Raw genomic sequence first — 27,919 nt, forward strand, 5'->3', positions numbered from 1 at the left:
ACAGACACAGAAACAGGCTCCAGGCTCTGAGCTGGCAGTCAGCACAGAGCCCGATGCGGGGCTCGAACCCACGAACCGCGAGATCATGACCTAAGCGAAAGTCGGACGCTTAACCCACTAAGCCACCCAGGCGCCCCAACCGCTGGCTCTTACGTAGGCGCGAGCAGAGGCCGCGTGAGGGTGGATGGCCCATCTAAGGGCACGCGGCTCCCAGGCGGCAGTCCGGTCGAGCAGTCCGGTTGGAGCGCCGGCTGAGCCTCCGCTTCACATGCTCTTTCTTGCAGTGCTGGCGGTGGTCCGGCTGCAGCAGCAGTTGCAGGAGGCCGAGGGCAGTGACCCCCAGGGTGCCATGGGCATCTGTGAGCAGCTGGGGGACCTGTTCTCTAAGGCAGGCGACTTCCCCAAGGCGGCCGAGGCCTACGAGAAGCAGGTGTGCCTCCCCTGCTGGGGCGGGAGGAAAGGCGCGGCGGTGGCACACTGGGCTGGCGGGGTGTGTGGCAGCCCTGGCCTCGCTGTCACTGCCTCCACAGCTGTATTTTGCAGAGCTGCTACGCAGGCCGGGGCCCGAGCTGGCCGTCATCCATGTGTCCCTGGCTGCCACCTTGGGAGACATGAAGGACCACCGCCGGGCTGTGTCCCACTACGAACAGGAGCTGAGGCTGCGTGGGGGCGACGCCCTGGAGGTGAGCGGTGACGGCGCCCGTCCCCACCCAGGGTGCAGAGGGGCTAGGCGCGCAGGTCCCCACAGCTCTGCCTCAGGTCTGCCACTCTCGAGTGTTTCTAGGCTGCCATTCCCCTGATTCACATGGGTCCCGGTGGGAGCTGGGGCCTCGGCTGGGGTCAGTTCAGTGGGGCGGGGGGCAGCCACCAAGCTCATCCCCCCACCTCCCGCTCCAGGAGGCCAAGACCTGGTTAAACATTGCGCTGTCCCGAGAGGAGGCCGGGGATGCCTATGAGCTGCTGGCACCATGCTTTCAAAAGGCTCTCAGCTGTGCCCAGCAGGCCCAGCGGCCCCTGCTGCAGGTACAGAGCCCATCCGCAAGTGCTGCTTCCCTGCAACCCGCCTGTTACCTTCCCCAACCCCGCCTCCCCGCTCAGGGTGTCTTGTGTCCCTGGAGCCCTGAACGGGCATCCCCTGCTCCTCAGAGGCAGATCTTGCAGCACCTCCACAGCGTGCAGCTACGGCTGCAGCCTCAGGACGCCCCCAGCACGGAAGCCAGGCTGCAGGAGCTGAGTGTGCGCGGGGACCAGGAGGAGGGCGAGGACCCCCAGGAGGAGGGGGATGGCGACACCCCAGAGGCCAGCGACGTGGAGCTCTCAGAGAGTGGTGAGGCCCGAATGCTGCCTTGGCTCCTGTGCCAGCTGCCCGTGGCACCCCCTCCCTGACACTTGCTGAGCTGGGCCCTGGGCCGGGACTGGCGAGCGTGGGGCCGGGGGGATTCAGCCGTGCGGAGGAAGGGTGATCAGTGCTGGTAGGTGGAAGAGGGGAGTCGCGGGGGGGGGGGTTCTGAGGCAGTTCCGGAACCTTCCTGGAGGAGTCTGTGTTGGGAAGGGTAGTGGGTAGTGGGTATCCGCTGGGGGAGGAGGTGCGGGGTCAGACCTGGAGGAATGGCACCACAAGAGGAGGGCACAGGGCAGGCACAACGGGAGTGCAGACAGACAGCATGTCGGCTGCCACACACACGCGCTCAGCACTTCCTGAAACCCTCGAGAGCTGCTACAGGCTTCCCCTCAGGGCTGGCATGCTCAGCCTCGTGGGAGGTGGGTGTGCAGGACAGGCTTGAGTGGGCCCGGGCTGGAGCCATCAGGGCGGGGGGTGCTGGGCTGGTGGGCGCAAGCCAGTGTCTGGCTTCTGGCTGAGAGGCAGTGGGTGGGAGACCTACCCCTGGGGCCATGAGGAACAAGTTCAGTTTTTCATTTGAAGGGCTTCCAGAACCTCTCAGTGAGCAAGTGAGCAGCCAGTGGCTGTGGGCAGGCTATGCCTTGCTTTATAAGGGGGTTGGGCCGTGTCACTGGTCTGTGGGCGTAGGCGGCAACCGGAGAGTTATTAGAGGATCAGAGCAGGAATTGTAGGTAGCGCCACTCAGCAAGTGATCATGTAAAAGGAGCCTGTGAAGTAGAAGAAGCTTCTAGCAAGGATCAGAGGCAGAGGGAGTAGAGGGCAAGAGCAAAGAGGAGTGGGGTCAGCCAAGTGATTAGGGGAGGCAGATGGAGACAGGAAGGCCGGGCACAGGCAGGTGCAGGGCACCTGGGCTCTCGGGATGAGCTGTTTGTGATATGAGCATGACTTGGTGCTTCCCAGGAGGGCATGGAAGCCTGGGTTGGGGAGATCCAGAGCAGGGTCTGGGCATGGGGTGAGAGGTCAGCACATGATGGACAGGGGTCAGGTGGGCAGAAAGGTCAGGTGCATTCCTGTGGACAGGTCCACACCCGCCCCCTATCCTCCAGGCCTGGAAGGGCAGGAGAGCCTGGGGGCGGGGGGGCTTGGCTTAACGTGGAGTGGGCCGGGCTCTATTCCAGAGGGTGATGCCGAGGGCTGGTCCCAGCAGCCGGAGGAGGACGAGGAGCTGCGAGCCTGCCTGGGCCGGCAGAGGGTGAACAAGGTGAGGACAGTGTGGGGGTGCTGTGTGTGTCCCTCCCATGCTTGCCAGGACTGCCTGGTCCCCTCACACCTCTGCTCCCTGTCCTGGGACAACTGCCCACAGTGGAACCGGCGCAATGATGTTGGGGAGACCCTGCTGCACCGAGCCTGCATCGAGGGCCGTCTGGGTCGTGTCCAGGACCTCGTAAGGCAGGTGGGTCTGCCGTCCCGTCCTAGCTACCCTGTGGGTCATAGCAGGGACTCCCTCCTGGGGTACACGGTCTCCCCGAAGGGATAGGGCAGGGCATGGCTGCTGGCCCTGCACAGGTCCCGATGAGGGGCCTCCCCGAGATGATGCATCTTGTGTGAGGACCATCTGTCTCTGCTAGGACCTAGGCCAGGGCAGAGTCAGGCCTGGGGGTGGACTTGTGGGGCTTGTTCTGAGTTCTGAGACCCAGGCCCTGGCCCTCCTGGGGCCTCAGAGCCCCTCAGTGAGGCCGGGCTGTGGGTTAGGCTCCTTCCCATCCTCGGTCGCAGGGCCACCCCCTGAACCCTCGGGACTACTGTGGCTGGACACCCCTGCACGAGGCCTGCAATTATGGGCATCTGGGTGAGTATGGGGCTGGGACACGCCAAAGAGGGGGGCCGGCAAAGGGCAGCCAGCTCACATCCCCTGCCCTACAGACATCGTCCGCTTCCTGTTGGACCATGGGGCGGTGGTAGATGACCCAGGCGGCCAGGGCTGTGAGGGCATCACTCCTCTGCACGATGCCCTCACCTGCGGCCACTTTGAAGTGGCTGAACTGCTCATCGAGCGGGGAGCGTCAGTCACACTCCGAACCGTGAAGGTGAGTGGGGGGATACAGGCCAGGCTGTGCTGGGTGGGGTGCTCCTGCCAGCCCTGCTCAGCCAGCCGCCACGCAGGGGCACAGCCCGCTGGAGACATTGCAGCAGTGGGTGAAGCTGTATGGCAAGGACCTGGACAGCGAAACCCGAGAGAAGGCTGGTGCCATGGAGAGGCTGCTCCGGGCGGCCTCCTCAGGCCGAGGCAAGTAGAGACCTCCTCTGCCCCTCGGAACAGCTCCCCTGACCTGAGAGTGCCCTAGGCCCTGATCCTAAGGGGCGTTTTAGCGTGGGTGGCTGACAGTGCCAGACACTGCCTCACGCTAGATTCTGTCTCCCCACAGCTCCCCACACTCTTCCATGTAACCATCTGTTTGACCCTGAGGTCTCTCCTCCCTCGAGCCCCTGCCCAGGACCCCCAGAGACCTCTCAGGCCCATGCCAGGGTCTCCCCGGGACAGACAGTTCCAGCTGTGACCAGGCCTCGGAGGAGCAGGCACAAGCTGGCCAGTAGTAGCAGCTCAGAGGGTGAGGACAACCCAGGACCCCCCCTCCCGAACCAGAAGAGGCCCCGGCATTCTGTCCAGCCGCAGCAGGCCAAAGCCTGGACACCCGGCTCCACCAGCAACCGGGAGGCGGCGGCAGCGAGTACTCCCCGGACGGCCATCCGTGGTGTGGGCAGTGCCCAGAGCTGCCACCCGGGGCCCAGCCCACCTTGGGGTCCAGGCGAGGCCACCCCCCAACGACCAGCACTCATCCCTGAAGAGGAGTGTCTGACCTCGGACTGGCTGGAGGACGACTCACCACTGCTCCACGGCCGGCAGGACGGCTCTTGGCCCCGCTCCCCGGGCAGCGGTGACAGTGCTGGCCGTCATGCCTTGGGGTCAGGCAGCAAGAGCCCCAGCAGGCCGCGGGCCCGGGCCAGGCAGAGCCGGCTGCCCCGTCTCAGGGGTTGGAGTGCACTGGTCAGGGCAGGTGGAGACAGCAGCTCGGCTGCAGAGCCTCCGTGGAGCCCAGATGTCTCCAAGGCCTCGGAGCCCAGTGGGGAGAGCCCTGCAGCGGGCCAGCCCTCGGTGGGTGCGCTGTTCAGGTGGGGGCGGCGGGGGCGGTAAGGGTGGACGGCTGTGTCTTCTGACTAAGCCTGTTGCGCCCTGCCCCCACCCAGCAGGGTCCGTCTTTGCTCCCTCCCATCCGGGTGCGAGTGCGAGTTGAGGACAGTCTCTTCCTCATTCCTGTCCCACACAGGTAAGGTGGCACATGCCCTCCAAGTCCCAGCTCCCCCTGCACCCCTGGGAGAGCTCTCGTGTTTGCAGATCAGATGGAATGGGTGACAAGGGCTTACTCTGACTTGCTGTGTCACTCTGCTGCCTCGGGGCCTACTATAGCTGAGGTGAGGTCATAGGCCAGGGTAAGAGTGCCCTGCAGGAGCATAGGCAGGGCACTGGAGTGGGTAGGTCAGGCTACAGAGGGCATGGGCATGTCCTGGGCAGGGGGAGGGGAGGGAGTCAGAAGAGCTATAGACCCAGAGCAGGGATGGCAAGACCCTGGAGGCCTTTCCTCAGCATGTGTAGGGACCTGGCCGGCTCAGCTTCCGCTTCGTCCCTGCAGCAGGGAGGCCCACTCCGTGGCTTGGCTGGCGGAGCAGGCTGCCCAGCGCTACTGTCAGGCCTGTGGGCTGCTGCCGAGGCTCGTCTTGCGAAAGGAGGGAGCCTTGCTGGCCCCACAGGACCCCATCCCCGATGTGCTACAGAGCAATGAGGAGGTGAGTGGGAGGAGCCTGGGCCCTGAGCCTAGGAGAGCCCCCAGCGTCGCGGGGTGGGGGTGCGGGGCTGGGGCTGCTTAGTGATGATGCTTCACAGGTGTTGGCGGAAGTGACCTCATGGGACCTCCCCCCGCTGGCTGACCGCTACCGCAGGGCCTGCCGGAGCCTGGAGCAAGGTAGGGCCCAGGAGAGCCTGAGGTGCCCCGGGCAGAGGAGCTGGGTGTTCAGGTTCCACTTTCCTGGGCCGCTCCCAGGTCTGTGGGCTTCACATCCCAGAGCCCGAGCTCTCCACCGGGGCCCCTCCCACCCACACCTGGCCTCAGGGCTCCCTCTGCCTGGTGCCCACAGGGGGGTGGCAGGTGGGGGGACACTGGCCCTGGGGGAGGCGGGATGGCAGAGTCGCCAGAGCCACTGAAGGGTAGGTCCAGGGTGGCTCTCCAAGGAGGCTTGCCTTGGGCCCTGAGATGTGGGGGCGACAGAGGTTGGAGCCCTGCCAAGAGGACCCGACAAGCCAGAGAAGGGACATCCCCACCCATCAGCCATGTGTGAGGGCTCTCGTGATAGCAGGCCCACAGGCTTGTGGGAGGAGGCTCTGCAGCACCTCGGGGGTGTCCCAGGGCTCGGGAGTGAGGAGGGAGATGTTTGGTTTGCCCCCTAGGCTTCCGAGGGCAGAACAGCAGGTTCTGGCCCTGGTGACGCCATATCCCCCCTCCAGAGGAGCACCGGGAGGTGCTACAGGCCACGGAGTGCCAGGGCTCAGGCCCCTCGTTCAGCGCCTGCTCCTTGGCCCTGCGCCAGCCCCAGCTCACCCCACTGCTGCGGGCCCTCAAGCTGCATGCGGCTCTCCGGGAGCTGCGCCTGGCAGGGAACCGGCTGGGGGACGGATGTGTTGCCGAGCTGCTGGCTGCGCTGGGCACCATGCCCAGCCTTATCCTCCTTGATCTCTCTTCCAATCATCTGGGCCCTGAAGGCCTACGCCAGCTTGCCACAGGCCTCCTGGGCCAGGCCACCTTGCAGGTAGAGGCATGGGAAGCAGCAGGCTGGCAACAGGGCGGCCTCAGAACATCTATATTCAGCCCATCGCTGGGTGGGAAGGTGCAGGTGGGAGTGCTGGCCTGTGTCCAGCTCTGGGACGGCAAGGAGACCAGATTCTCCAGGGGGCCCATGTCTTCCACAGAGCTTGGAGGAGCTGGACTTAAGCATGAACCCTCTCGGGGATGGCAGTGGTCAGGCCCTGGCATTCATCCTGCAAGCCTGCCCCTCACTCAGCACCTTGCGTCTCCAGGCCTGTGGCTTTGGCCCCAGCTTCTTCCTGAGCCACCAGGCAGCCCTAGGAAGTGCCTTCCAAGGTGAGCTGATGGGCATGTTCACCCCCTGGCCTCAGCGTTCCAGTTGCCATCAGAAGGGCATGTCCAGGGGCACAGAGAGCCCTGAGCCAGAGGGGTCCCTGGCCACCACGCCTGGTGTCTAGGAGCACGTAGGTGGATGTGCTGGGTCTGCTTGGGCTCAGGCCACTCCCCTCAGACATGCCATGGGCCACTGTCCCTGTGTCCCTGTTCTCACCAGCTCTTAGTGTTCCATTTGCCTTAGACGATCCCACCACGGACACACTGAGGCTGCAGAGAGTAGTGGTCCCAGTACTGAGAGACTGGGAACTAGGAGTTCTCTAGGGGGGCTTTCTGCAGAAGTGGCGGGCTAGGAAGTGGGGCTGAGGGATGTGAGCCACGGCAGAGGAGAGGCTGGCGGGCTGGGAAGTGGGGCTCAGGGATGTGAGCCACGGCAGAGGAGAGGCTGGGGTTGGGGCAGCAGGCAGGGCTCACCAACCCCACCCCATTGTTCACAGACATCCCAGCCCAGGGCCTGTCTCAGGTACCCCGTCCCACCTTGGGAGGGGGAGGCAGGTGGCCCAGAGATGGTGGGGAGAGGGTGGGCACAGGAGTCTGGCCCTGCCTCCTCCCTGCCTGGGAAACCCCAGGCAGCCGTTACCTCAGTTCTGCGTGTACAAAGCCTCAGGGATGATAGCTTCCCCAGAGGAATCGTGAAGGTGTCGGGCTAGGACTGCAGCTGGGCTGGGGTGGCGGTCGTGCGCGGCTGACAGAGGTTCTGGCCCCCTGTGCAGATGCTAAGTACCTGAAGACACTGTCCCTGTCCTACAACATCCTGGGCACCACTGCCCTGGCCCAGGCCCTGCAGAGCCTGCCCGCCCTTACCCTCCAGCGCCTGGAGCTCAGCTCTGTGGCAGCCAGCAAGAGTGACTCAGGCCTCATAGAGCCTGTGGTCAGGTTCCTGACCAAGGTGTGTATGCCGTTGATGGGGGAGGGTGCCAAAGCCAAGCACCGTTGGGCCGTCCAGGCTGCAGTTCCACGGCTGAGACCTGGTGGGGTGGGGGCAGCCTGGAAAGAGGGGTCCAGGTTCAGAAAGAACAGCTGTGGGTGAAGCTTTCAGTAGAGCTGCTGGCCTCGGCCTGTGAATTCCTGGCCAGCAGGAAAGGTGCCTAGGACCCCAGGCAGGTCCCAGAGTCTTGCCAGGCTTGCTAGGGCCCTTTCCCCGGAGTCTTCCACGTGGGGCTGATCCCTGTGACTTTCACGTCGGGGGTGACTTAATACTTAGAATGGGAGGCGTTTCCTTTTGATTTTCTTTTTTTATTTTTTTAATATTTTTATTTATTGCTAGGAGAGAGAGAGAGACAGGGTGAGCAGGGGAGGGTCAGAGAGAGAGGGAGACACAGACTCTGAAACAGGCTCCAGGCTCTGAGCTGGCAGTCAGCACAGAGCCCGACGCGGGGCTCGAACCCACGAACCGCGAGATCATGACCCAAGCGAAAGTCGGACGCTTAACCGACTAAGCCACCCAGGCGCCCCTCCTTTTGATTTTCAAATTGAAGGGATACTGCTCCCCTCCAGCGCCTTGAGGGGTCAGGCAGTCTTTGGCCCCTTGTTTCCGAGGAAGGAAGGTATCTGACCTGGGTTCGGGGCCTCTACTGGGAGGCAGAGAGGGCAGGCGCCCCACCTAACCCAGCTCCTCTTGGGCCTCTGCTGTGTCTAGGAAGGCTGTGCTCTGGCTCACTTGAGCCTGTCTGCAAACCACCTGGGCGACGAGGCGGTGACTGAACTGAGCAGGTAATGCTGCACCACCCCGCTCCTGCACCCCTCTGGGGGAGTCTGATCTCAGGGCCCAGTACTCTGCAGGGCTGGGTCAGGCAGGGAAGCAACAGCAGTAGTAACACCAGTAGTAACCGCTTCTTCCCCATTGTGTCCTAGGATCTACGTAGCCCCTTGCAGCTTCAGCCCTGCCTCTTTGTGTTTCCTCTGTCCACACTCCTGAGAGCCTTTCCCTTCACCCATTTTGCAGCAGCCCACGCAGGGGCCACTCGTGACCCTCCAGCCTCAGCTGGCTCTTGGGAGTGTTGGGCAACCCAAGCCAGGGAGGCATACCCAGGCCTGGCCGCGATGGCCCTCACCCATGGCAGTGTCCAGCCGGCCCTGGAGAAGCACCTGTACCCGTGCATGCCAGGGGCAGAGCCTACAGGGCCTGGCCTATGGCTCCCAGAGCTGTGGTTTGTCTGGGGCAGCTTTCTGTTGTGCTGGGGGCCTCCTTCCCTGGAGGTGACCCCTTTGTTTCTTCCCTTGTCTTAGATGCCTTCCTCTTTGCCCCTCACTCATTTCACTGGACCTGTCTGCCAACCCTGACATTGGCCGTGTTGGCTTGGAGGAGCTCCTGTCTGCCCTCCAGGTGCGGCCCCAAGGCCTCACCTTCCTTGGCCTGTCAGGTGAGCTTGGGGACCTATGTGAGGCCCTCCTCCTCCTCTAGGAGGCACGATGGCAGCCAGATGGCAAAGATGGGCTGGGCTCCCTGAGGTTGACACAGTGGGAGACAGTGACCAGTGTGACTGGAAGGGGGTGTAAGTCCAGTTCCTAAAACAGGACGGGAGGAGCATGTGGTCTTTGCCTTTGGCCTGTTCAGCCTGAACCTCAGAGACCATGGTGCTTGGGGGGACAGATCCCCTGTCACAGGGGTTTCCTAATTACCACTGGCAAAAGGACAGCTCAAGATCAGGATGGCAAGAACCTACCACCAAGGGATCCTCCCGCTTCCTGGCAGGGCCTGCCCTGACTCTGCCTTCAGCCTGTGGCATCTTAGCGTCTTCTCATGTTGGCCCCACACCGAGGCACAGCACCCTCCCACAGCTGCCTTGAGAATGACCCCAGGAGACATTAATTTGGTAAAATGGCCACGCAGTAGCCTGGCACATCCCGCTGGGGCCTGGGGCAGGAGAGTACTAGGCTCTGCCCTCTAGGACAAGGACAAGGAGTGGGTGTGTCCTCAGGGAACCCCTGGGTTCCTCCTGCTCCTCACCCCCACCCTGAAGGCAAGCTGGTGGGAGATCTGCACACAGCTGAGGGGCTGCCCCCCAACACCTGGCATCTGTACCCATCCTCTCCCCTAGCTCCCTAGGGTCCTGGGCCTACCGGGCACCCTGGCCTCCCTGGAGACCTGTCCTCCTACGGCCCACAGGTCCTCCCATCGTGTCCATTCTACAGATGGAGAGACCCAGGCATTGTCCTAGAAATTGTCAGAGGCGCAGCGGTCGCAGCATTCTTTTAGCCAGTCTCCTTCCTGCCTGCCTACTGGCTATGAAGGAGCCCACACGCCTCCCTAGGGTGTTAGTGGGCCTCTCCTGGGCATCTGCCCAAGCCCCCGGTTGTAACCCCTGGGGCTCAGAGGAAGCGTGCCTCTTCCTGAGGGCCACGTTGGTAGAGAGAAAAGAACACGGCCTGGGGATTCCGCAGGTGAACTGGGAACGCCACTGGCTCCTGCAGGTTCCCCGGGCTACCTCGCTGGCGCCCGCTCCCTGCGACCGGCTCCCGTCTGCCCCCTGCAGGCTGTGCTGTCCAGGGCCCCCTGGGCCTGCGCCTCTGGGACGGGATCACCACGCAGCTCCGGGAGCTGCAGCTGTGCAGCAGACGCCTCTCCACCGAGGACCGGGACGCCCTGCGCCAGCTGCTGCCCCAGCAGCCCGGCCCTGGCGCGAGCANTCCACCCCCGCTGCTGCCTGGAAGGCGGGTGGGCGAGGGACAGCGGGGGTTCATTTCGCTGTAGGGCAGCTGAGAGCCCGCTGGAACTGCGGCAGGTCCCGTCATTCGGAAGTCCCGCGAAGGCCGAGCCNCCGCGGGTCGCCCCCACCCGCCAAGCGAGCGCAGGTACCCGGGCCGGGACGGGGCGGGCTAGGCAGGGCCGGCCGAGTCGCACGGGAGAAGGCCGCTGGGCCAGGTCTGCGGGCGTCGTCTAGGCGCATAGGGCTCCCCTCGCGCGCAGGCCCCGCATTCCCCGTGGTGGAGTGCTCCCTTCAGTCCCGGCACCGNGGGCCCGGGAGCAGCCTGAGCGGCATCTACATGGTCGGATGTCAGGGGCCTTCTCTAGAAACTCGCTTTTCGGTTCAGTGTCCGGCTTCTGAGACTTAGCCGTATATTCGTTTGTAGTTGGGAGACGGTCGTTTCACAGCAGAGTGGAGTCCCTCTGAAGACCTGCAGGCGATTTCTTTATCCCTCCGCTCACTCTTCAGCCCTCTCCGACCCGGCACCCCTCCCGGAAGCCGCGGGACGGTGGCTGAGCACCCTCCCAGCTGCCCCCCCACCCCGGCTTCTGTAATGCTTCCGCCTTCCCACACCAGATCCTCCCCTCGGAGTCGTGCTCCTTAACCCTTTCCCAGCCTCTGCTCACTGGGCACCTATGGCTCCAGTCTGGGCTCCTTTCTTCGTCTTCCCTCTGAATCGTCCCCAGTGTGACGCCACCCACCCCCAGTGTCATCGCCTCGGGGTGCTAGCTGGCGCGGCCTCTCCTCTGGCTTGAGCTGCCTCGGGACACCTCGGATGCCTGCGGAGCCTATGCAGCGGCACCGGGGCGCGGGGCGCGAGTTCCTCCAAGTCTGCTCCTCTTCCATCTCTTCGGACTCAGTTTACCTGTCATTGGGCCAGAAACGGGAATTGTTCTTGATTCCTTGTAATTTCCATCCTGTTTCAAATACTTCAGTGGGTTTGGTTTCATCTCTAAAGCATGTCTGAAACTGGCCCTGAGTGGGCGGGACCCTCCAAGCGCCTCAGGCTTCTGCTCATTCTCAGCCCACTTTCTCACTGGGAGCCCCAAGAACTTGTGTTTAACCCATCAGTAAGTTCTGCTGGGTTAGTATAAAACTCATACTTCTGGGGGCGCCTGGGTGGCTCAGTCGGCTGAGCGTCCGACTTCAGCTCAGGTCTTGATCTCACAGTGTGGGTTTGAGCCCCGCGTCAGGCTCAGTGCTGACAGCTCAGAGCCTGGAGCCTGTTTCTGGTTTTGTGTCTCCCTCTCTCTGTGACCCTCTCCTGCTCTCTTGCTCTCTCTCTCTCTCTCTCTCAGAAATAAAGAAAACATTTCAAAAGTTAAAAAAAAAACCCAACTCCTACTTCTGACCCGCAAGAGCTGTGCACTTTGATCCTGTATCTCCATCCTCATTCAGAAAGCTCCCCCTCCCCTTGTCTGTTCCTCTCGCTGCATTTCTCTGTAGAGGCCTTGTGTTATGTGTGCTTTTCTCTCTGCCCAAATGCTCCTCCCCAGGTCTTCTGATACCTGCCACCTTCTCTTCCTCCTGGCTCGCAGCAGCCCTCAGTGGGCCCCCACCCCTCGCCACTGCCCTCAGCTTTGCTGAGAAGCTGCCAGCACCCACTTCCTCCTGACAGTCTAGGACAGAGTTGGTGTCCCCACCAGAGCACATAGTGCCTGTGTGTTCATCACTATGATGTAGGCAGGCCAGGTCCAGGGGCCCAGAGGGGCTCCTGCCAGACCAGCCAAGAGGGTCCTTGCCTTCGCATAGGTTAGAAATCAAACACAAGGGGCGCCTGGGGGGCTCAGTTGGTTAAGCGTCCGACTTCGGCTCAGGTCATGATCTCATGGTTTGCGGGTTCGAGTCCCACATCGGGCTCTGTGCTGACAGCCAGCTCAGAGCCTGGAGCCTGTTTGAGGTTCTGTATCTCCCTCTTTCTGACCCTCCCCTGCTCACGTTGTATCTCTTCCCCCCCCCAGAAATAAATAAAACATTTTAAAAAATTTTTTTTAAAAAGAAAGAAATGAAACATAAGCCAGAAGGAAGTGAGAACAGAGTTTATTGAGTAGTATAAGTGATAGAGCATAGCAGAGGGAGTATTTGGGAAACTCCGAAAGCAGAGAAGTGCGAGTCTCTCCTCTGCTTGGGGTCAGGAGTTTGTTTTTTTTTTTTGAGGTTTGGGGTCTGATGTACGTGTCCTCAGGCACCCAGGAGCTGGTCAAAACAAAGACCAGTGCCCTGGGGGTCTTGGCATCAAGATGTCTAGAGTCCACGTCAGTGGTCTAGAATATCCACAGGACAGCCTTGCCCTATCGTTCTTTAGAGGTTATCCACGGTGCTGGAGGACCCACGTAAGTTACGCTCTCTGGATCTTTACAAGGCAGACGCACGTTATCTGTGCTGTAAGGCAGGGAAGACGAGACGGGTCCCAGCAAGAGTGAAGCAGGAAAAGGAGCAAGAAAGTCCTTCATGGAGTTCGTCAGTTTCCCTATCCCACCTGTTTCCCATCTGACTCTGCTGAGGGCAGGGAAGCTCTTCATGAGGCCCAGGGGTGCCGGGGGTCACCTTTGAGTTGGCACTGGCTCTGCTCCCCAGGTCTCCACTGTGGCCGCCTGAGCCTGCAGGATGTTTCACGGGATCCCAGCCACTCCAGGCGTGGGAGGTGAGTGTGGCCCAAGCTGGACCCAGGGACCCAAAGGGCCTAGGCTTTCAGGCCGTGCTGCAGAGACCAGGGGTTGTGGGGTGGACCCGTGTCTCCCCCATATAAGCCTCAGTGGGCAGCTGGGGACTGGTGCAGTTTATCACCAGGGGACCCAGAGCCGACCTCCAGGTGGGGCCAGCTCGGCAGAGAGGTGAGAGCTTTAGTGTGACTGGAAGGGGGTCCTGGGTATCCTGGAGTCAAGCCAGGGGAAACGTCACAAAGCATGTGACAAACCTCATTTGTGCCCTGTCACTGCACCATAAGCAAGGTGTGGTCACCCTGCTATGGAGTGAGGTAGCTGAGGAGCAGCGATGGAATGGGGAGTCAGGCCCGGCATGTGTCTCCCTGGCCCCAGAGGTGTGTTTTCTGCTCAGCACACCCCCCAATGACACGTTGGTGGGGTGCTGGGAGTAGAATCCCATCTTCCAGCTCCCTCTGGGCTCTTTGGGATGTTTCGCAGGGTGGACCTTGGGTGGGCGAATGAAATGGGGCTGGGGCTAGGGCCAGGGGACAAGCCCCTGGGGCGGCCTTAGTGGCCAGCCTGCTAGCTCTCTGCTCTGTTGCAGCCCCTGGAAACAAGCCGGAGCTATACGAGGTGAGTGGCAGGTGTCCCCCGGGCCAGCATTGCTCAGTGCCTGTGTGAGCCTCACCCAGACCCCGCAGCCACCTGGCACTGCTGGCAGACACGCTGCCCTCTCTCCTACAGGAGGTGAAGCTGTACAAGAATGCCCGGGAGCGGGAGAAGTGAGTACACCCCCTGAACTGCCCCCACCCAACACATATCACATTCACCTGCCTCCTTTGATTAACTTCCCCCAACCTCCGGACCACCCCCACTCTGGGGTCAGGCTGGGGAAGCAGTTCCCAAGGACTCTCTGCGGGGGCAGGGAGAGAGAAGCAGGTCAAGTATAGAGCTCTGACACACCCCGGGAGGGCTGGCGCCCTGAGCTTTGGGGACCTTGGTAGCCACGGCCTGACGGACACATCATCCTCAGGTATGACAACATGGCAGAGCTGTTTGCAGTTGTGAAGACGATGCAGGCCCTGGAGAAGGCATACATCAAGGACTGCGTCACCCCCAACGAGTGAGAGCCCACTGCCCTTGCTTACTGATCAGCGCCAGCCACAGGAAGCTGCGCTCCAGGCCCGGGTGCTCAGGAAGCGGCGAGAGCAGGGGTCCAGCGCCCAAGCTGGGCTTTATATGGACCCTGCCTTCTCCGGGCCATGAGGGGCCCACTCCCGTGGGGTCCACCCAGCACACGGGGGCTGCTCCTGGGTGCTTGTGGCCTTGGCAGCGTCTCAGCCAGGATGTTGTAGTGGTGGCACGGAAGTGTCTCCAGAGGAGAGATGTGCCCACCACTTGGGCTGGGCTTCCCAGTCCTGCTCTCCCCGGGCACAGACGTCCTCGTTGACGAAATGGCTTCAGAAGGGAGGTCACCATGTGAGGAGCTGCTGGCCAGGCCTGGCACTTAGGAGGCACACGGGACCTTTGCTCAGTGCAATAGGCCTGCATTGTGGGACCATGAGCTGTCCATGTGGAGGCGTGGCCAGTGTCTTCCAGAAGAGGGAGCTGGCCAGGCTTCTGCCTGGGTCTGGGCTCATCCCGTGTGGCAGCCAGCCGTATTTGGGCCACTTTCCTCTTCTGCTTACCGTCCTCTCAGGATCTCTCATTTAGACCCCAAGGGAAGCCCCAGCCTTCGTGTCCCATCTCTCATCTCTCCGAGAGCTGCCCTAAGTCTGGATGGGCCAAGAGAGTGCAGGATGTGTGGGCAGGGCTAGCCTGGTACTGAGGGCAGCAGCCTGGCCCTCTCTCTAGGTACACTGCAGCCTGTTCCCGGCTCCTGGTCCAGTACAAAGCCGCCTTCCGGCAGGTGCAGGGCGCAGAAATCAGCTCCATTGATGAATTCTGCCGCAAGTTCCGTGTGAGTGAGCGGGGCCCCTCCACTCCCAGGGGAACAGCAGGTGGGAGGTGCGTGTGCTGTTGGGGAGGGGTCTGGCCACCTGCCCTGTGAGGCCCAGTACCCATGATGCCCTCCCTCCCCCAGCTGGACTGCCCACTGGCCATGGAGAGGATCAAAGAGGACCGTCCTATCACCATCAAAGACGATAAGGGCAACCTGAACCGCTGCATTGCAGACGTGGTCTCGGTGCGCTCCCGCGGCCTCCGGGGGGCCTACAGGGGGTCGGGGGGGCTCCNGGGGACCAGCACTGCCTGCTGTGGCCACTGTGTGCAAAGAAGCCCGGGGCTCCCAGAGCTGCATAGCCCTCACACACACTAGGCGGGGGTCTCTGTAGCTAGGGATGACGGGTGGGCAGGACTTGCTCCCTAGGCAGCATCCAGGAGAAACCCCTGCGGGACGCACGGAGGGTCAGTGCAGCCAGGGCTCCCGTGCACCCACAGCCCCAGGAGGCCTAGCCAGAGCCCTGCGGGCCAGGTGGCATAGAGGAGCTCACAGGCTATGGGAACAGGGGGGTCCAGCAAGGACCCCGTGACCAGACAGCCAAGGAGAGAGGTTGAGGAGGGAGACAGTGGGCTCTTGAGGCCAGACAGGCTGGCTGGGGGCTGGCCTGGGCCTGGGCCTGCAAAGGAACCAGGCCTGCAGGCTGCAAGGGGTCCCCCCTCCAGGCCTGCAGCGGGTCTGTGGTGCCTCACATGCACACTTTTCCCAGCTGTTCATCACGGTGATGGACAAACTGCGCCTGGAGATTCGTGCCATGGATGAGGTGTGGCTCCGGCAGGGGCGGAGGGATGGGGGGGCGCGGGAGCGGGGAGGGCTGGGAGAGGGCTCCTGACGGACGGGGCTGAGCACCCTGTCCACAGATCCAGCCGGATCTGCGGGAGCTGATGGAGACTATGCACCGCATGAGCCACCTGCCCGCCGACTTCGAGGGCCGCCAGACCGTCAGCCAGTGGTGAGTACACCAGCCCGAGCCTTCCCACCGGCAAGGGCGGCAAAGCACACCCGTCAGCGCTGCGCTCCCACAGGCTGCAGACCCTGAGCGGCATGTCGGCCTCGGATGAGCTGGACGACTCCCAGGTGCGCCAGATGCTCTTCGACCTGGAGTCGGCCTACAACGCCTTCAACCGCTTCCTGCATGCCTGAGCCTCCCGGGGTCTGGGAGGAAGGTGCTCGGGTGGGCCCAGTGGGGGGCTGCAGCTGTGTTCCACCTCGACCCCTGCGTGGCCCCCATGCATCTTGCTGCTCATAGCGGCTCCATCTGTGTGTCCGTCCACCCCAGAGCTCCCGCCCTGCCCTCCCCACAATAAAGATGTTTTCCGACACCCCCTTCCTGCTGTGGCTGCTCTCCCCCAGCTGGGCCTGCCCTGCCCTGCCTTTCTGTCTTCCCCCTGCGCCTCGGGTGGGACCTGCCTCATGCTCCAAACGACCGTGGGGCCTGCTCCTCAGGGAAGGGTCTGAAACCAGCTTCCCTGATGGGCATTGCCGGGGTGAGTGGGGGCGGGGCCCAAGCAAGGCTTGGATCTCACCACAGAGGCGGCTGCCTTCCACATCCGCTTCCCCGCCCTTCCCCTGAGAGCTCTAGGCAGCTGGGGGTCCAGAGCACCGCCGCGCTGCCCCCTTGCCCCTCCCTGCCCTGGGGGACGCCACAGGCCAGCGCAGGCCTTGTCCTTGTGGTGACTCCTCAGGGCCCCAGTAGGTGACTCACAGGACAGACGGTTTGTCCTGCCCACTGCAGAGGGTGTCCCTTGCTCGGGAGCAAAGTCAGGTGGGGGAAGCGACAGTCTGCAGGTGGGGACACAGGTGTTCACAGGCCATTGCTGGCTCAGTTGCCAGCGCTTCCTGCACCTGCTGCGGGGCCAGCTGCTGTGAGCCCCACCCCACGGCCCACGGCATCACAGCCACCTCCTCACAGGCAGCCGGCAACGAGCCCCAAGACCAAGGCTCTGGATTCCAGGGTGCATCGCGTCACGTTTTAGCAACTATGCCATTGGGATAAGGGACATGCCAGAGCCTGATTGTGGCGTTCCCTTTTCCGAGTAGTGCTTCTGGATCTCTGCAGCATTAAAGGCAATTAAATAAGGCATGTAGTATTTCAGACTTGACAAGCAAGCAAAGTTATCTTTGTTGTGAGATGGCTGCCATTAGGGAGGTGCCATTTCTCATGGGGCGGTCAAGGACAGCAGAGCTGGCAAGGAGCAGGGGAGTAGGGAGCCAGGTGGAGGAGGGGGCAGAGGCCAGGTGAGGACTCGGATTGTACCCAGAGCCCTGGGTGCCAGTGGGAGCCTCAGAGCAGAGGCGTGCCCCACGTCCCCTTAGGTCTTAGGAGGGGAAGATAGACTGGCACGAGGGGCCATGGCCAGTGGGGGCTGTGCCATGTGTCACACCCACGATGCTCCCTGCTGGGCTGGATTGGTGTGCAGTGAGTACCCAGGCCTCGCACCCGAACAGCTAGACAGATGGAGAAGCTCCTGTGGCCGTGTGGACACCTGCACCAGGAGGGGCTGAGGGTGTGGCCAGAGCAGTTCTCATAGGCTGAGTCTGATTGTGTCAGCTGGTCGAGGGCATGTCAGGTGGGGGCTGGATGTCAGAGGCTAGGGCTCAGAAGGAAGGAGGTGAACAAGACGAAGGCTTGTTATCTCCATGGCAAACACTTACTGTGCTAGGTGCCAGGAGCTCTACCCCAGAGACCCCGGGGCTGGCACTGTTGCACTTGGAGGTTGTGGTAGAAAGACTGGCAAAGGAGCCGAAGAAGGGACAGCCAGGGCCAAGGAAACCCAGGGAGGCCCTAGCCTTGGAGGAGCAGCTGGGCCCAGGGCAGACTGAGATGAGGAAGCGGCACCACTGGGTGGCCCGTGGAGCCCTCAGGGACTTTGACAAGATTGGGGGAGGGGAGCTTCAGGGGAGCCTGGAAGAGACTGCCAAGGAGGGCTGCTTTGGTCTATATGATTGTTGGTTTTTTATTTTAATTAAATGCAACATCAAATTTGCCTTCTTTATTTTTTAAAGGTTTTATTTTTAATACGGGGCTTGAACTCCACAACCCTGAGATGGAGAGCCGCATGCTTTAGCGACTGAGCCAGCCAGGCGCCCGACCATTTGAAACGTTTTAAAGCTCAGTGGCATTAAGTACACTAAGAGTGCTGTGCAGCTGTCACCACATCCACACAGACCCTGTCCCCTCCCCCAGCCCCTGGCCACCACCATCCTTTCTGTCCCTAGATTGACTAGGTGCCTCCTACAAGTGGGGTTACACAGGGCTTGTTTTTTTGTGATTGGCTTATTCATGTTGTACATGTGTCGGAATTTCCTTTTTTTTAGTGCTGTTCCCAATGTGGCACTTGAATTCATGACACTGAGATCAAGAGTCATAGGCTCTACCAGCAGAGCCTGCGAGATGCCCCAAAATTTCCTTCCTTTTTAAGGCTGAATACTACCCCATTGTACTGCATAGACCATATTTTGTTTCATCCTTCAGTGGATGCCCGGGTTTTTTCGGTGTTTTAGAGGCTAACGCTGCTGCGGACACGGGTGTATTTGAAGACAGGAGGGATTGCGGTGTGCGTGTTGGATGATGGAATGATGCAGGAGGGGCCCAGAGACACAGGAGAGGGTGCAGCACCCAGAAGGTGACCCCGGCACCAGGTAGGGGGCAGTCAGAGGTGCAGGGGGCTGGTGATGCCTTCTGTGGCCGCTATGGGCCAGCGTGAGGTTACTGAGGTCAGAGGGGCTGCCCAGGGGGGTGCAAGCCACATGCCAGGCCCTCAAGGGCTCAGGCAGTGCTGCCTGGACCTGGGACGGCCAGGCTGGAAGGCTGGTCTGAGATCTTTGCCCAGAAGTTAATAGGCCCTTGAGCAGTGGGTGACCCGAGGAGGCAGGCAGGTCCTCAGCTCCTGCCCCAGACAGCCTGCTGGGCCCGGTGCTGGGCGGCAGGAAAAAGGCCAGTTTGGGCCTCCAGTCTTCAGAGTGCCCGAATCTCTCCATCTTCCCTGCTTGATGACTCCGGGTTCCAGGAATCTTCCAAATCCCCGGAGGCAGGCCCTGCCAATCTCCTCTGGCCCAGCTCCTTCTTAGGACGCTGTGATATCCCGCTGTGGGGTCATCCAGCAGGAATGTGGGCAGGGCGACCTCAGGCCCAGGACACTGCCCTCAGCATGATGCCCTGCCTTGGGCCCACAGGACTCTGGGGACAGAGTCCTTCTAGGCTCCCAACTGCCCTGAAGCTTCACCTCTTCCGTCCCAGCCACACCTCACAGGGCTCAGGGTCAGTGGTCAGCGGAACCAGGTGGGGAAGGGGACGCCCACACACTCCCTCCAGGAAGAAACAAACAAAAAAAGCTGCCCTGAGACCTGGCCAGGGGTGCTAGCTGGCTCCCTGCGGCCTGCCCCTCCCCTGCACTGCCAACTAGGCAGAGATAAGCCAAGAGGTTCAAAGGCCAGAGAGGGAGGCAACAGGGAGGGGAGGTGCAGAGCTGGGGGTCACGGCCCTCCCTCGAGCCCTGGGCCTAGAGACCGGGGTCCTGCCCTACTTCCTCCTGCCCGTACAGCCCAAGAGACCCTTGCCAGGAGGCAGCAAACAAAAGGCCCAGTGGGTTCCCCGTTTGCCCTGTGGGGCTTTGGCCATTTCCTCAGGAATTTTCCCTGGAGTTTGGGAAGGGGAGCATGACTCAGCCAGCACCTTCTCAGTCCCCTCAGAGTCCAGCCCCGAACACGGATGGGCGCACAGCCCAGGCCCTGGGAGGAGAGGACCCCACCTCCCCACCCCCAACTGGGACCTAAAGCTAGGGGTGGGGTGAGGGTGTCTAAGCTGCCAGAACCAAGGAAGCCAAGCAGGGAAGGGGCTGGGAGGGTAGTGGAGCAGGGATGTGTTCAGGCCTCTTAGGTGGAATGTTGGGGATGGGGTCTTGTGGGACCTCTGCCTCAGGTCCCCCTCGTTGGCAGCAGACCTTAGAGAGAGGGTCGCCCCTCGGGCATAGAAAAGGTGGCCCTGCCCCGCAGCCCTGAGGCAAGCTAGCCGTGCCCAGGCTGCCCTTCCAGAGGAAGGGGCCCCGCTCTCGCCCCCCTCAGGCAGTGGCTCCAACCGCAGGGAGGATCTGCTGCTGGAATGGTTAACCCGAGGTGCCTCAGTCAGCCAATCACAGGGCCCTGCAGGAAATACCTGGGAGAGGTCCTCACGCGTTCGGGCGGGTCAGAGCCCAGCCCCAGCCTGGCCAGTTGGCGACCCGAGAGCCCCAGCCAGCCCTGGTGTCCGCAGCCTCCCCGGAGCACGGAGCGCACAGGGGCCTCAGCGTGACCATGAGAGTCCTGGTTCGACTCGAGCTGGGGCTGCTGCTGTCTGTGCTGACGGTGACGGTGACCGTGATGGCAGCTCAGCCAGCCCGGCTACTGGCCTTGCTGTCCTCAGGCCAGGGTGCTCTGGACCCTGTGGTGCTGGGCAGCCTGTTAAATACACTGGCGGACCGTGTGCACTGCGCCAACGGGCCGTGTGGAAAGGTAATTGCCCCACCCGATGGGTCCCCCAGCCCAGGCCCGCTCCACCCCAGGGCTGGAAGCAAAGGGCCCTGGGCAAACTCCAGGAGGCGGGCCAAGGTGAGGCTGGGTGGCCAAGCACCCAGGCCCTACCTGCAGGCCAGTGCCCACCTTCCTCTGCTCTGAGTTCTGACAGCCTGCGCTCCCAGGATTGGGGGCTGTGCTGGGTACATGTAGCTCCAGGACCTCAGGGCTACCTCTTCCATCAGTCCCCAGGTCATCACATTGGCAGTGGTTACAGGAAGAAGCCATTCTGGGATGGGGGGGCTACTGCCCCAACCCGTGTGTGTGTGTGTGTGTGTGCGCGCCTGTGCACATGTGTGTAATTGAGAGGGGGTGACCTTGGGAGTGTGTGAAAGAGCAATGATGGAGGGGTGGGTGGGAGAGAGGAAGGGGGAGACCAGTGTGCGTGGGCCCCACAGGGAGCCGGCAGCTGCCTGACCCTGGGCCCCTGTCTCTGCCCATAGTGCCTGACTGTGGATGATGCGCTGGCCCTGGGCAGGCCTGAGAAGCCAGGGCTCCCCGGGGGGCCAGTCCTAGAGCACAGGCACATCGCCCGCTTCAGTGCTGCTGTCGCCCTCTACCTCAGTGACCCCAAGGGCACATGTGCAGATGTCCAGGCTGGACGCTGGGCCACCCGTGCTGACCATCTCTTGGCCTTGTTGAAGGGCCCCAAGGCCCTGGCCCCAGGCCTGGGCAGGCTGCTGCAAAGGATTCAGGCCCAGACTTCTGGCTGGCCCGCTGCAGAGAAGGTGAGGGCCTGGGAGGTGGGTCAGAGGGAGTAGTGAGGAGGATCTAAGGGGACCCACAGAGAAAGGAGACTGCTTTGGGGCTTGGGCCTGGCTGCAGTGGGCAGAACATCCCACACACCTTCCTGGACACCTGAACACTTAGGGGGAGTTTGGGGACCTACTTGGGAGGCTGGGTGAGGCTGTGGGATCACAAATGGATGTCTGCTACCGCTCAGGGCAGGGACTTGAGGAGCCCGGGGGGTGGGGGGGTGGAGCTGAGAAGAATCCTGGGCCCTTAGGGAGGGAGCTCAGGGAGGGGTCAGGCCCAGCCCAGGTCGTAGGCTGGCAGGAATAGGTGGTGGTGCTCTGACAAGGCTGGTCTGGGGTCACGTTGGGGCAGATCTTGGGGTCAGTGGCATGCAGGGGGCACTAGGGTTGATGGCAGAGCTGGAGGCCAGGAAGGCCACCCTGCAGGCGAGTCTCAGCCCTGACTCTCCCCCGCCCCAGGCCTGTGTGGACCTGCCTCAGCTGCTGGAGGAGGCAGCAGGGGCAGGATCTCCCGGTGACCCTGGCCTGGTCCTGGCCACCCTGGTGGACCACGTCAGCAGTGGGGCCTGTTTCCACGCCCTGCCAAGCCCCCAGTACTTTGTAGACTTTGTGTTCCGGCAGCACAGCGGCGAGACGCCCAACATCACACTGACTGGTGAGGCTGTGGCGGGGCCGGAGGGTGGGGACTGCCCCGAGTCCCCAGCCTCCATGTCCCTGCGGAGGGCAGGCCTGGGGCCCAGGCACACCTTGTGATTCTGTCCTCCCTACCAGAGCTGGAGGCCTTGATGCAGCGCCTGGGGGTAGGCAGAGTGGCAGAGTCACACAGTGACCACAGTCATCTGGGAAAGGGCGCCAACCACCAGGGCCCTGTGCCCACTATGACCCCTAACAGCAGCTCCGACATGTGGGACACAGTGAGCAGCCCGTGCAGCATAATCCTGGGGAGAGGTGGGGCCTCACGGGTCTGCTCAGGCCCCTGACCCCCTTTCCTGCCTCCCCGCAGGTATGCCTAAGTGCCAGTGAAGTGATGGCGGTGTATGGGCTGTCTGAGCAGGATGGGGTGACTCCAGAGTTCTGGGCTCAACTGAGCCCGGCCCTGCTCCAGCAGCAGCTAAGTGGGGCCTGCAGCCCCCAGCCCAGCCCCCCCACCCAGGACCAGCTCAGCCAGGTGGAAAGTGAGTGCCTGCCTCTCCAGGAGTGTATGCTTGCTGCACCCATCGGTGCTGGTGCCACAGAGGTGGGGTCTCACGGGGAGGAGGGCTAGGGGAGGGGTGGGAAAAGCTGGGCCAGGGCTGGCAAGAGAACGGGGCGTCCGAGTGGAGGGGTCGCAGGGGAGTACGGGGGCCTAGATGGGAAGAGGATGGGGCCTGAAGGGGCAGCACAGGCAGAGGCCCGGCCTGTCCCTGACCACTTGCATCCCTGTTGAGCTCACTCCCGGGCCCCACTTGGAGCCCCTCCCCTGGGAAGCAAGAGAGGCTGTCGTCTCAGCCCGGCCGCCCCTGCCCCCTCCCCAGGGTACCTGTACGGCTCCATAGCCACGCTGCTCATCTGCCTCTGTGCCATCTTTGGCCTCCTGCTTCTGACCTGCGCCACCTACAGCGCTGCCTCCCACTATGTCATCCAGGCCTTCCTGAGCATGGCTGTGGGCGCGCTCACTGGGGACGCCATCCTCCACCTGACACCCAAGGTCAGCCCGCCGCCCCTCCCTCCCGACTGGAACTTCCCTGCGCAGGCCAACCCCGCAGTCTGGTCCCCCGGGCTAGGGGTGGGGCGTGGGGAGGCCTTAAAGCCCCCTTCTCCCCCCAGGTGCTGGGGCTGCACTCGCACAGCGGGGAGGGCCTTGGCGCACAGCCCACCTGGCGCCTTGTGGCCGTGCTGGGTGGCCTCTACACCTTCTTCCTGTTTGAGAACCTCTTCAACCTCTTACTGCCCCTGGACCCTGAGGTGAGGTGGGGGCTGGAGGTGGGGGGTGGGTGGGGCAGANTCCCCACAGGACTCCAGGGATGGGCCCTGCAGCCACAGCCACGGCGGACACAGCCACGGCGTGGCCCTGCAGCTAGCCCCCGGCGAGCTCCGGCAGCCTAAGCAGCCCCACGAAGGCTCCCGCGCAGACCTGGTGAGCTGCCCTTTCCCCAGTGTCTCCACCCGACACGGACTTTCCCCTGAAAGGACCCCTTCCTGGCCCCGCCCCCACCCCAGGGCCTCTGTCCGAGGCCTCCTCCCTCCGATGCCCATCCGGGACCCAGCCCCGCCACGCCCCTCCTCACCTCCCTGCCCAGGGCGTCAGCCACACGGACCTACTCCCTCCAGGTGGCAGAGGAGAGCCCGGAGCTGTTGAGCTTGGAGCCCCGGAAACTGAGCTCAGGTGAGCCCGGAGGGAAGCCCCAGAAGGATTAGGGGCTGCGGATTGGTGCAGAGCGCCAGCGCGGGCCGGGGGAGCAGAAGTGGGGGCGCCGAAGCGGGGGACCAGGTCAGCGCCGACCCAGGTCCACCGCACCTGCAGAGCTGAGGCTGCTGCCCTATGTGATCACGCTGGGCGACGCCTTGCACAACTTCGCCGATGGGCTAGCCGTGGGCGCCGCCTTCGCCTCCTCCTGGAAGACCGGGCTGGCCACCTCGCTGGCCGTGTTCTGCCACGAGGTGCCACACGAACTAGGTGAGAGCGCGAGGCAGGGCCTGGGAGGGGGGCCGCCGGCCAGGGGCAGGGCTCTCGGCCTAACACCCCCCACCCCACCCCAGGGGATTTCGCGGCCCTGCTGCACGCGGGGCTGTCGGTGCGCCGGGCGTTGCTGCTGAACTTGGCCTCAGCGCTGACTGCCTTCATCGGCCTCTACGTGGCGCTAGCGGTCGACGTTGGCGAGGACAGTGAGACTTGGATCCTGGCGGTGGCCACCGGCCTATTCCTCTACGTGGCGCTCTGCGACATGGTCAGGATGGAGGGCAGGAGTCGGCTGCCCTGGGGGTGAGCGAGCAGGGGCTGGGAGCTGGCCGCTGACCCCGTGCCTCCCTCCTCCTCAGCTCCCGGCCGTGCTGCACGTGCGGGATGAGCGGCCCTGGCTCCTCTTCCTGCTGCACAACATGGGCCTGCTGGGCGGCTGGACCGTCCTGCTGCTGCTGTCGCTATACGAGGACAAAATCACCCTCTGATGTCCACCCCTCTACGCTCCGGCCCTTGACGCTGGCTGCTGGCCCTGGGCTATCCCAGCTCCTTGGGCCTGCTAGCCAGTGTGGAGCCTGCAGCTGGGTCCCCAGAGAGCCCCTGCCATTTCAGTCTCCCTCCCACATGTCTCAACACCCCTATTCAATAAACATATTCTTGCCCTTGGAGCCCAGCTGCTGTCCTTGCCGTTCGCGGTGTCCCCCACCAGGAAGGCAGCCGGGAGGGGCCGGCTCCGGCGGGTCCAGGGGTCCCGGAAGGATGGACGGCGTCGGCGAGGGAGGGGTGAGAGAGGCCCGAGAGTCTTTCTGGTCACCAGGCAGGCATCTCTGCTCTGACTGGGGCTCAACTTTATTTTATAAGTGTTTGGGGGCCGGCACAAAAGTGGCATTTGCCTTAGACAATGATTTCTGATAACAAACTTCTTTGATATGTAAGAATTTCCCAGAACATAGATTTGTAGAAGACTCAGGCATAACCTTTATCAATAGTGATTGAGGTAGATGATTCAGATGCTTATCCTATGGGGAAGGAAGGTATCTTTAGCATCCAAGACAAAGTTTTTAGCATAAGAAGGGTGAAGTTACTTCTTTGTGAGCAGGGGTCAAACAGGTCTTTCAGGAAACACCTCTGCTTCCATAATCACAAAAGAAGTTCCTCAATAGGTTCCTTCACAGGGTGCAATCAGCATATTCAAGGCCAGAAAAAGTCACTCCAAATACTGATCACAAATGCCTCGGGGGGGCGGTGCTCCAAGCAGAAACAAGCGGGTGGGCTGGAATCTGTCCTTAACCATAGATTAGGCTCTTTGTCTCAGGGCCAGACTCCATTGTAACTCGTGTTCTTAGCCCCCTTTATTATTATCTAAGTCTTGGATCTGCAAGGCCCATAGGAAGAGCCTTTTGACAATCATCCACAGAGCTTTCATCTGAAGTCTCTTTGGAAAAGGCAGGGATGTGCGTTTCCTTATGAGCAATCTGTGTGGGGAATATCGGTCTGATTTGGAATATTGTGAGGCCTGGTCAATACCCGCAGGCTCATTTCCAACATGAGCCAGTAGCAGAAGGAGATCCCAGTTTTCGTTCCTCGTGGCAGGAGCTGTGCAAGCGCTGCCATTTCCTCGCTGTGACCGTCACCCAGCGAGGCCGGTGTGGCTCCCGGCACCCGGAGGGCTGTGCTAAGTAAGGGATCTCCAGGCAGCCACCCCAGTCCTGCGCCGGCAAGTGTGGAGGCCCTGCGTGGGGCGTGGACTCAGAGAAACTGGCCAGAGGCTGCAGGTAGCAGGGCCGCCCAGTCTCCAGCTAGGAATCAAACTTTTACTTCTAGCAGAAGGGCTGAAACACACAGCACTCACGTAGATGAGGGTTTATTACTACTTTGAAGCGGTCAGACCCAAGCGACAGTCCGTGGTCAGTGGGGCCCGGGCCTCCCCTGACGCTGTCACACCGTCTTCGGCACGAACGTCCATCCTCAGAGATCTATGTAGTCCTCTGAGGGTGGAGCTCAGTCCATCACAAACTAGGTGCCTTCAAACAATAGAAATTTTCTCAGTCCTGGAGGCAGAAGTCTGAAATCAAGGTGTCCATGAGCCGTGCTCCTCAACTGTTTTTTTGATGTTTATTGATTTGTTTTTGAGAGAGCACAAGTGAGCAAGTGGGGAGGGGCAGAGAGAGAGAATCCCTAGCAGGCTCTGCACTGTCAGCACAGAGCCTGACACAGGGCTCGAACTCATGACCTGAGGTGACATCAAGAATTGGATGCTCAATGGACTGAGCCCCCCCCCCCTTCTCTACTCTCTAGGGACAATCTGTGACGTGAGGCTGTCCTGGCTTCTGGCCACTCGCGGTTTGGGTCTCGTGGCAGGCATAACTCCAGTGTCTTCCTTTGTCTCATGACCTTCTCTGTTGTTATCTCTTCTCTTCTGATAAGCACACCAGTCCTACTGGGTTACCAACTTGCCTACTCCACTATGACTTCATCCAAACTAATTCCATCCGTTAATGATCCTATTTCCAAATAAAAGTCACATTTTGAAGTACAGAGGGTTAGGTTTTCAACACATCTTTTTGGGGGACCACAATTCAATCCACAACACCCCTCATGCTCCAAAATGGCGGCCAGAGCTTTAGCCCTTAAATGCACTCGCCAGGTAGCAGAAAGAAGGTAGGAGGAAAGAGCAAAAAGAGAAAGGGGTCCAGGGGACATCAGATTCAGCCTGTCGTTCACCCAATACACAGACATGAAAGCAGGAGAGTGGAAGTCAGTCTCGTGCTCTGCTCCAGGGGTCCACGTGTGCTGGAGGGAGGTGGGGGCTGCGTGCCAGTCATCTGGCAAAACGGGCAGGAAGAGCCGTATGTGAGAGCTCCGGGCCTGACGCAGGTAGACAGATGCTCCAGCCTCTCCAAGAGGTATTGATTCTCCAAGAACCTTCCCCAACACCACAAAAGAGAAGTGTGGGAATTACCACCTCCCTCCTAAAGCTGGTCTACTACGCTGAGATGGCCTCCTGGCATGGAAGGAAGGTGCAGAAAACCACTGGTTCCCAGCACAGCACTGCCCAGAGGAACATCAAGAGCACGGCCTCAACTGTCGTGCCCACGAGCCCCGGGGCCCAAGCTCTGAGTCTGAGGGAGAACACTGGCTTCAGAGGGCAAGGCCAGGGCTTGTACTGGCACTCCCCACCCCCACCCCCCGCCCCGGGCCATTCTCCAGCCCATCACAGTCCCTCCCCAGCAACTTGGAGCCCCAGGCTCTGCTGATAGGCCCCACCTTCATCTCTCATTGGGAAAGTACACCCACCAGGCGGGCTCGCCTCCGTCTTCCCACTGCCAACCTTGGGACCGCCTGGCTCCGCTGCCCACCTTCTCTCCTCTGACTGGGATGGAGCCGCATCGTATCCACCCTGCCCGGCCCAGGGCATTTTCCAATGTGCCAAGCTCCGGTCCAAGGGTTGTGTGGGCCCTGCTGTTTTCAATCATCACAGATATCCTACGATGTGGGCACCATGACTGTGGCCATCTGACGGAGATACCAAGACTTAGTGTCCTGGCTGGGGCCCCAGCTCTGTCCCTGCTGCCTCCTCCAGCACATTCTTCTACCTACTGTTTTTTTCTTACAGTTTTCTTTTAAAAGTGGGGGCGCCCAGGTGGCTCAGTCAGTTAAGCATCCGACTTCAGCTCAGGTCATGATCTCACGGTTCATGGGTTCGAGCCCCGTGTCGGAATCTGTGCTGACAGCTCAGAGCCTGGAGCCTGTTTTGGATTCTGTGTCTCCCTCTCTCTCTGACCCCCCCCCCCTCACGCTGTCTGTCTCCNTATCTGAGTGACCCCTTTGTCCACTACTCAAGGGTCAGCCTTGTTGCTGACATGAGCAAATGGGCAGATACGCATGCAACATACACCCATATTTCTATGCCATTTTCTTGGGTGTAATTATACTTTCTTTTTTAAAAAAATATTATTTTTATTTGAGAGAGAGCGCGCGCGGGCACACAAGCGGGGGGGGGGGGGCGGGGGGGGGAGGGGGAATCCCAA

At 61.7% G+C, this 27,919-nt stretch overlaps 3 protein-coding genes across 7 annotated transcripts in view; all 3 read left to right on the forward strand.

The window, feature by feature from the left end:
* Positions 1-10,647, forward strand: part of TONSL (tonsoku like, DNA repair protein) — a 13,542-nt gene extending 2,895 nt beyond the window's left edge. The window contains exons 8-28 of the mRNA XM_077758114.1: positions 285-430; positions 531-683; positions 898-1,023; positions 1,147-1,327; positions 2,521-2,603; positions 2,706-2,795; positions 3,119-3,191; positions 3,266-3,429; positions 3,506-3,629; positions 3,769-4,496; positions 4,589-4,668; positions 5,032-5,185; positions 5,283-5,361; positions 5,901-6,202; positions 6,363-6,534; positions 7,305-7,480; positions 8,231-8,304; positions 8,821-8,954; positions 10,068-10,249; positions 10,317-10,386; positions 10,502-10,647. Of these exons, the coding sequence (XP_077614240.1) occupies positions 285-430; positions 531-683; positions 898-1,023; positions 1,147-1,327; positions 2,521-2,603; positions 2,706-2,795; positions 3,119-3,191; positions 3,266-3,429; positions 3,506-3,629; positions 3,769-4,496; positions 4,589-4,668; positions 5,032-5,185; positions 5,283-5,361; positions 5,901-6,202; positions 6,363-6,534; positions 7,305-7,480; positions 8,231-8,304; positions 8,821-8,954; positions 10,068-10,249; positions 10,317-10,386; positions 10,502-10,647 (3,437 nt within the window). The remainder of the gene's footprint in view (positions 1-284; positions 431-530; positions 684-897; positions 1,024-1,146; positions 1,328-2,520; positions 2,604-2,705; positions 2,796-3,118; positions 3,192-3,265; positions 3,430-3,505; positions 3,630-3,768; positions 4,497-4,588; positions 4,669-5,031; positions 5,186-5,282; positions 5,362-5,900; positions 6,203-6,362; positions 6,535-7,304; positions 7,481-8,230; positions 8,305-8,820; positions 8,955-10,067; positions 10,250-10,316; positions 10,387-10,501) is intronic.
* VPS28 (VPS28 subunit of ESCRT-I) lies at positions 10,353-16,246 on the forward strand. Of its 3 annotated transcripts, none has more exons than XM_077758214.1 (10): positions 10,353-10,386; positions 12,858-12,924; positions 13,530-13,558; positions 13,670-13,707; positions 13,959-14,048; positions 14,780-14,885; positions 15,009-15,110; positions 15,634-15,687; positions 15,785-15,876; positions 15,950-16,246. In XM_077758214.1, exons 2-10 carry the CDS (start codon positions 12,888-12,890, stop codon positions 16,065-16,067), a joined length of 666 nt encoding a protein of 221 aa, XP_077614340.1. In that variant the 5' UTR covers positions 10,353-10,386; positions 12,858-12,887; the 3' UTR covers positions 16,068-16,246. The 3 variants fall into 3 exon arrangements, with proteins under 3 accessions (XP_077614340.1, XP_077614342.1, XP_077614341.1); XM_077758215.1 differs by lacking the exon at positions 10,353-10,386 and adding an exon at positions 11,152-11,350; XM_077758216.1 differs by lacking the exon at positions 15,634-15,687.
* A 3,970-nt stretch (positions 16,247-20,216) lies between these two features.
* On the forward strand, positions 20,217-24,550 carry SLC39A4 (solute carrier family 39 member 4). 3 transcript variants are annotated; one of them, XM_077758101.1, is made up of 12 exons: positions 20,217-20,414; positions 20,918-21,202; positions 21,689-21,884; positions 22,001-22,143; positions 22,233-22,404; positions 22,744-22,916; positions 23,036-23,173; positions 23,223-23,345; positions 23,540-23,594; positions 23,733-23,885; positions 23,969-24,156; positions 24,248-24,550. In XM_077758101.1, the coding sequence occupies exons 1-12, from the start codon at positions 20,217-20,219 to the stop codon at positions 24,374-24,376; spliced, it is 1,953 nt and encodes a 650-aa protein (XP_077614227.1). In that variant the 3' UTR covers positions 24,377-24,550. The 3 variants fall into 3 exon arrangements, with proteins under 3 accessions (XP_077614227.1, XP_077614228.1, XP_077614229.1); XM_077758102.1 differs by having other exon boundaries at positions 20,918-21,186; positions 21,667-21,884; XM_077758103.1 differs by lacking the exon at positions 20,918-21,202.
* Positions 24,551-27,919: the final 3,369 nt, after the last annotated feature.

Source organism: Crocuta crocuta, unplaced genomic scaffold, assembly GCF_008692635.1.
Source record: "Crocuta crocuta isolate KB4526 unplaced genomic scaffold, BGI_CrCroc_1.0 scaffold327, whole genome shotgun sequence".
Taxonomy (NCBI): Eukaryota; Metazoa; Chordata; class Mammalia; order Carnivora; family Hyaenidae; genus Crocuta; species Crocuta crocuta.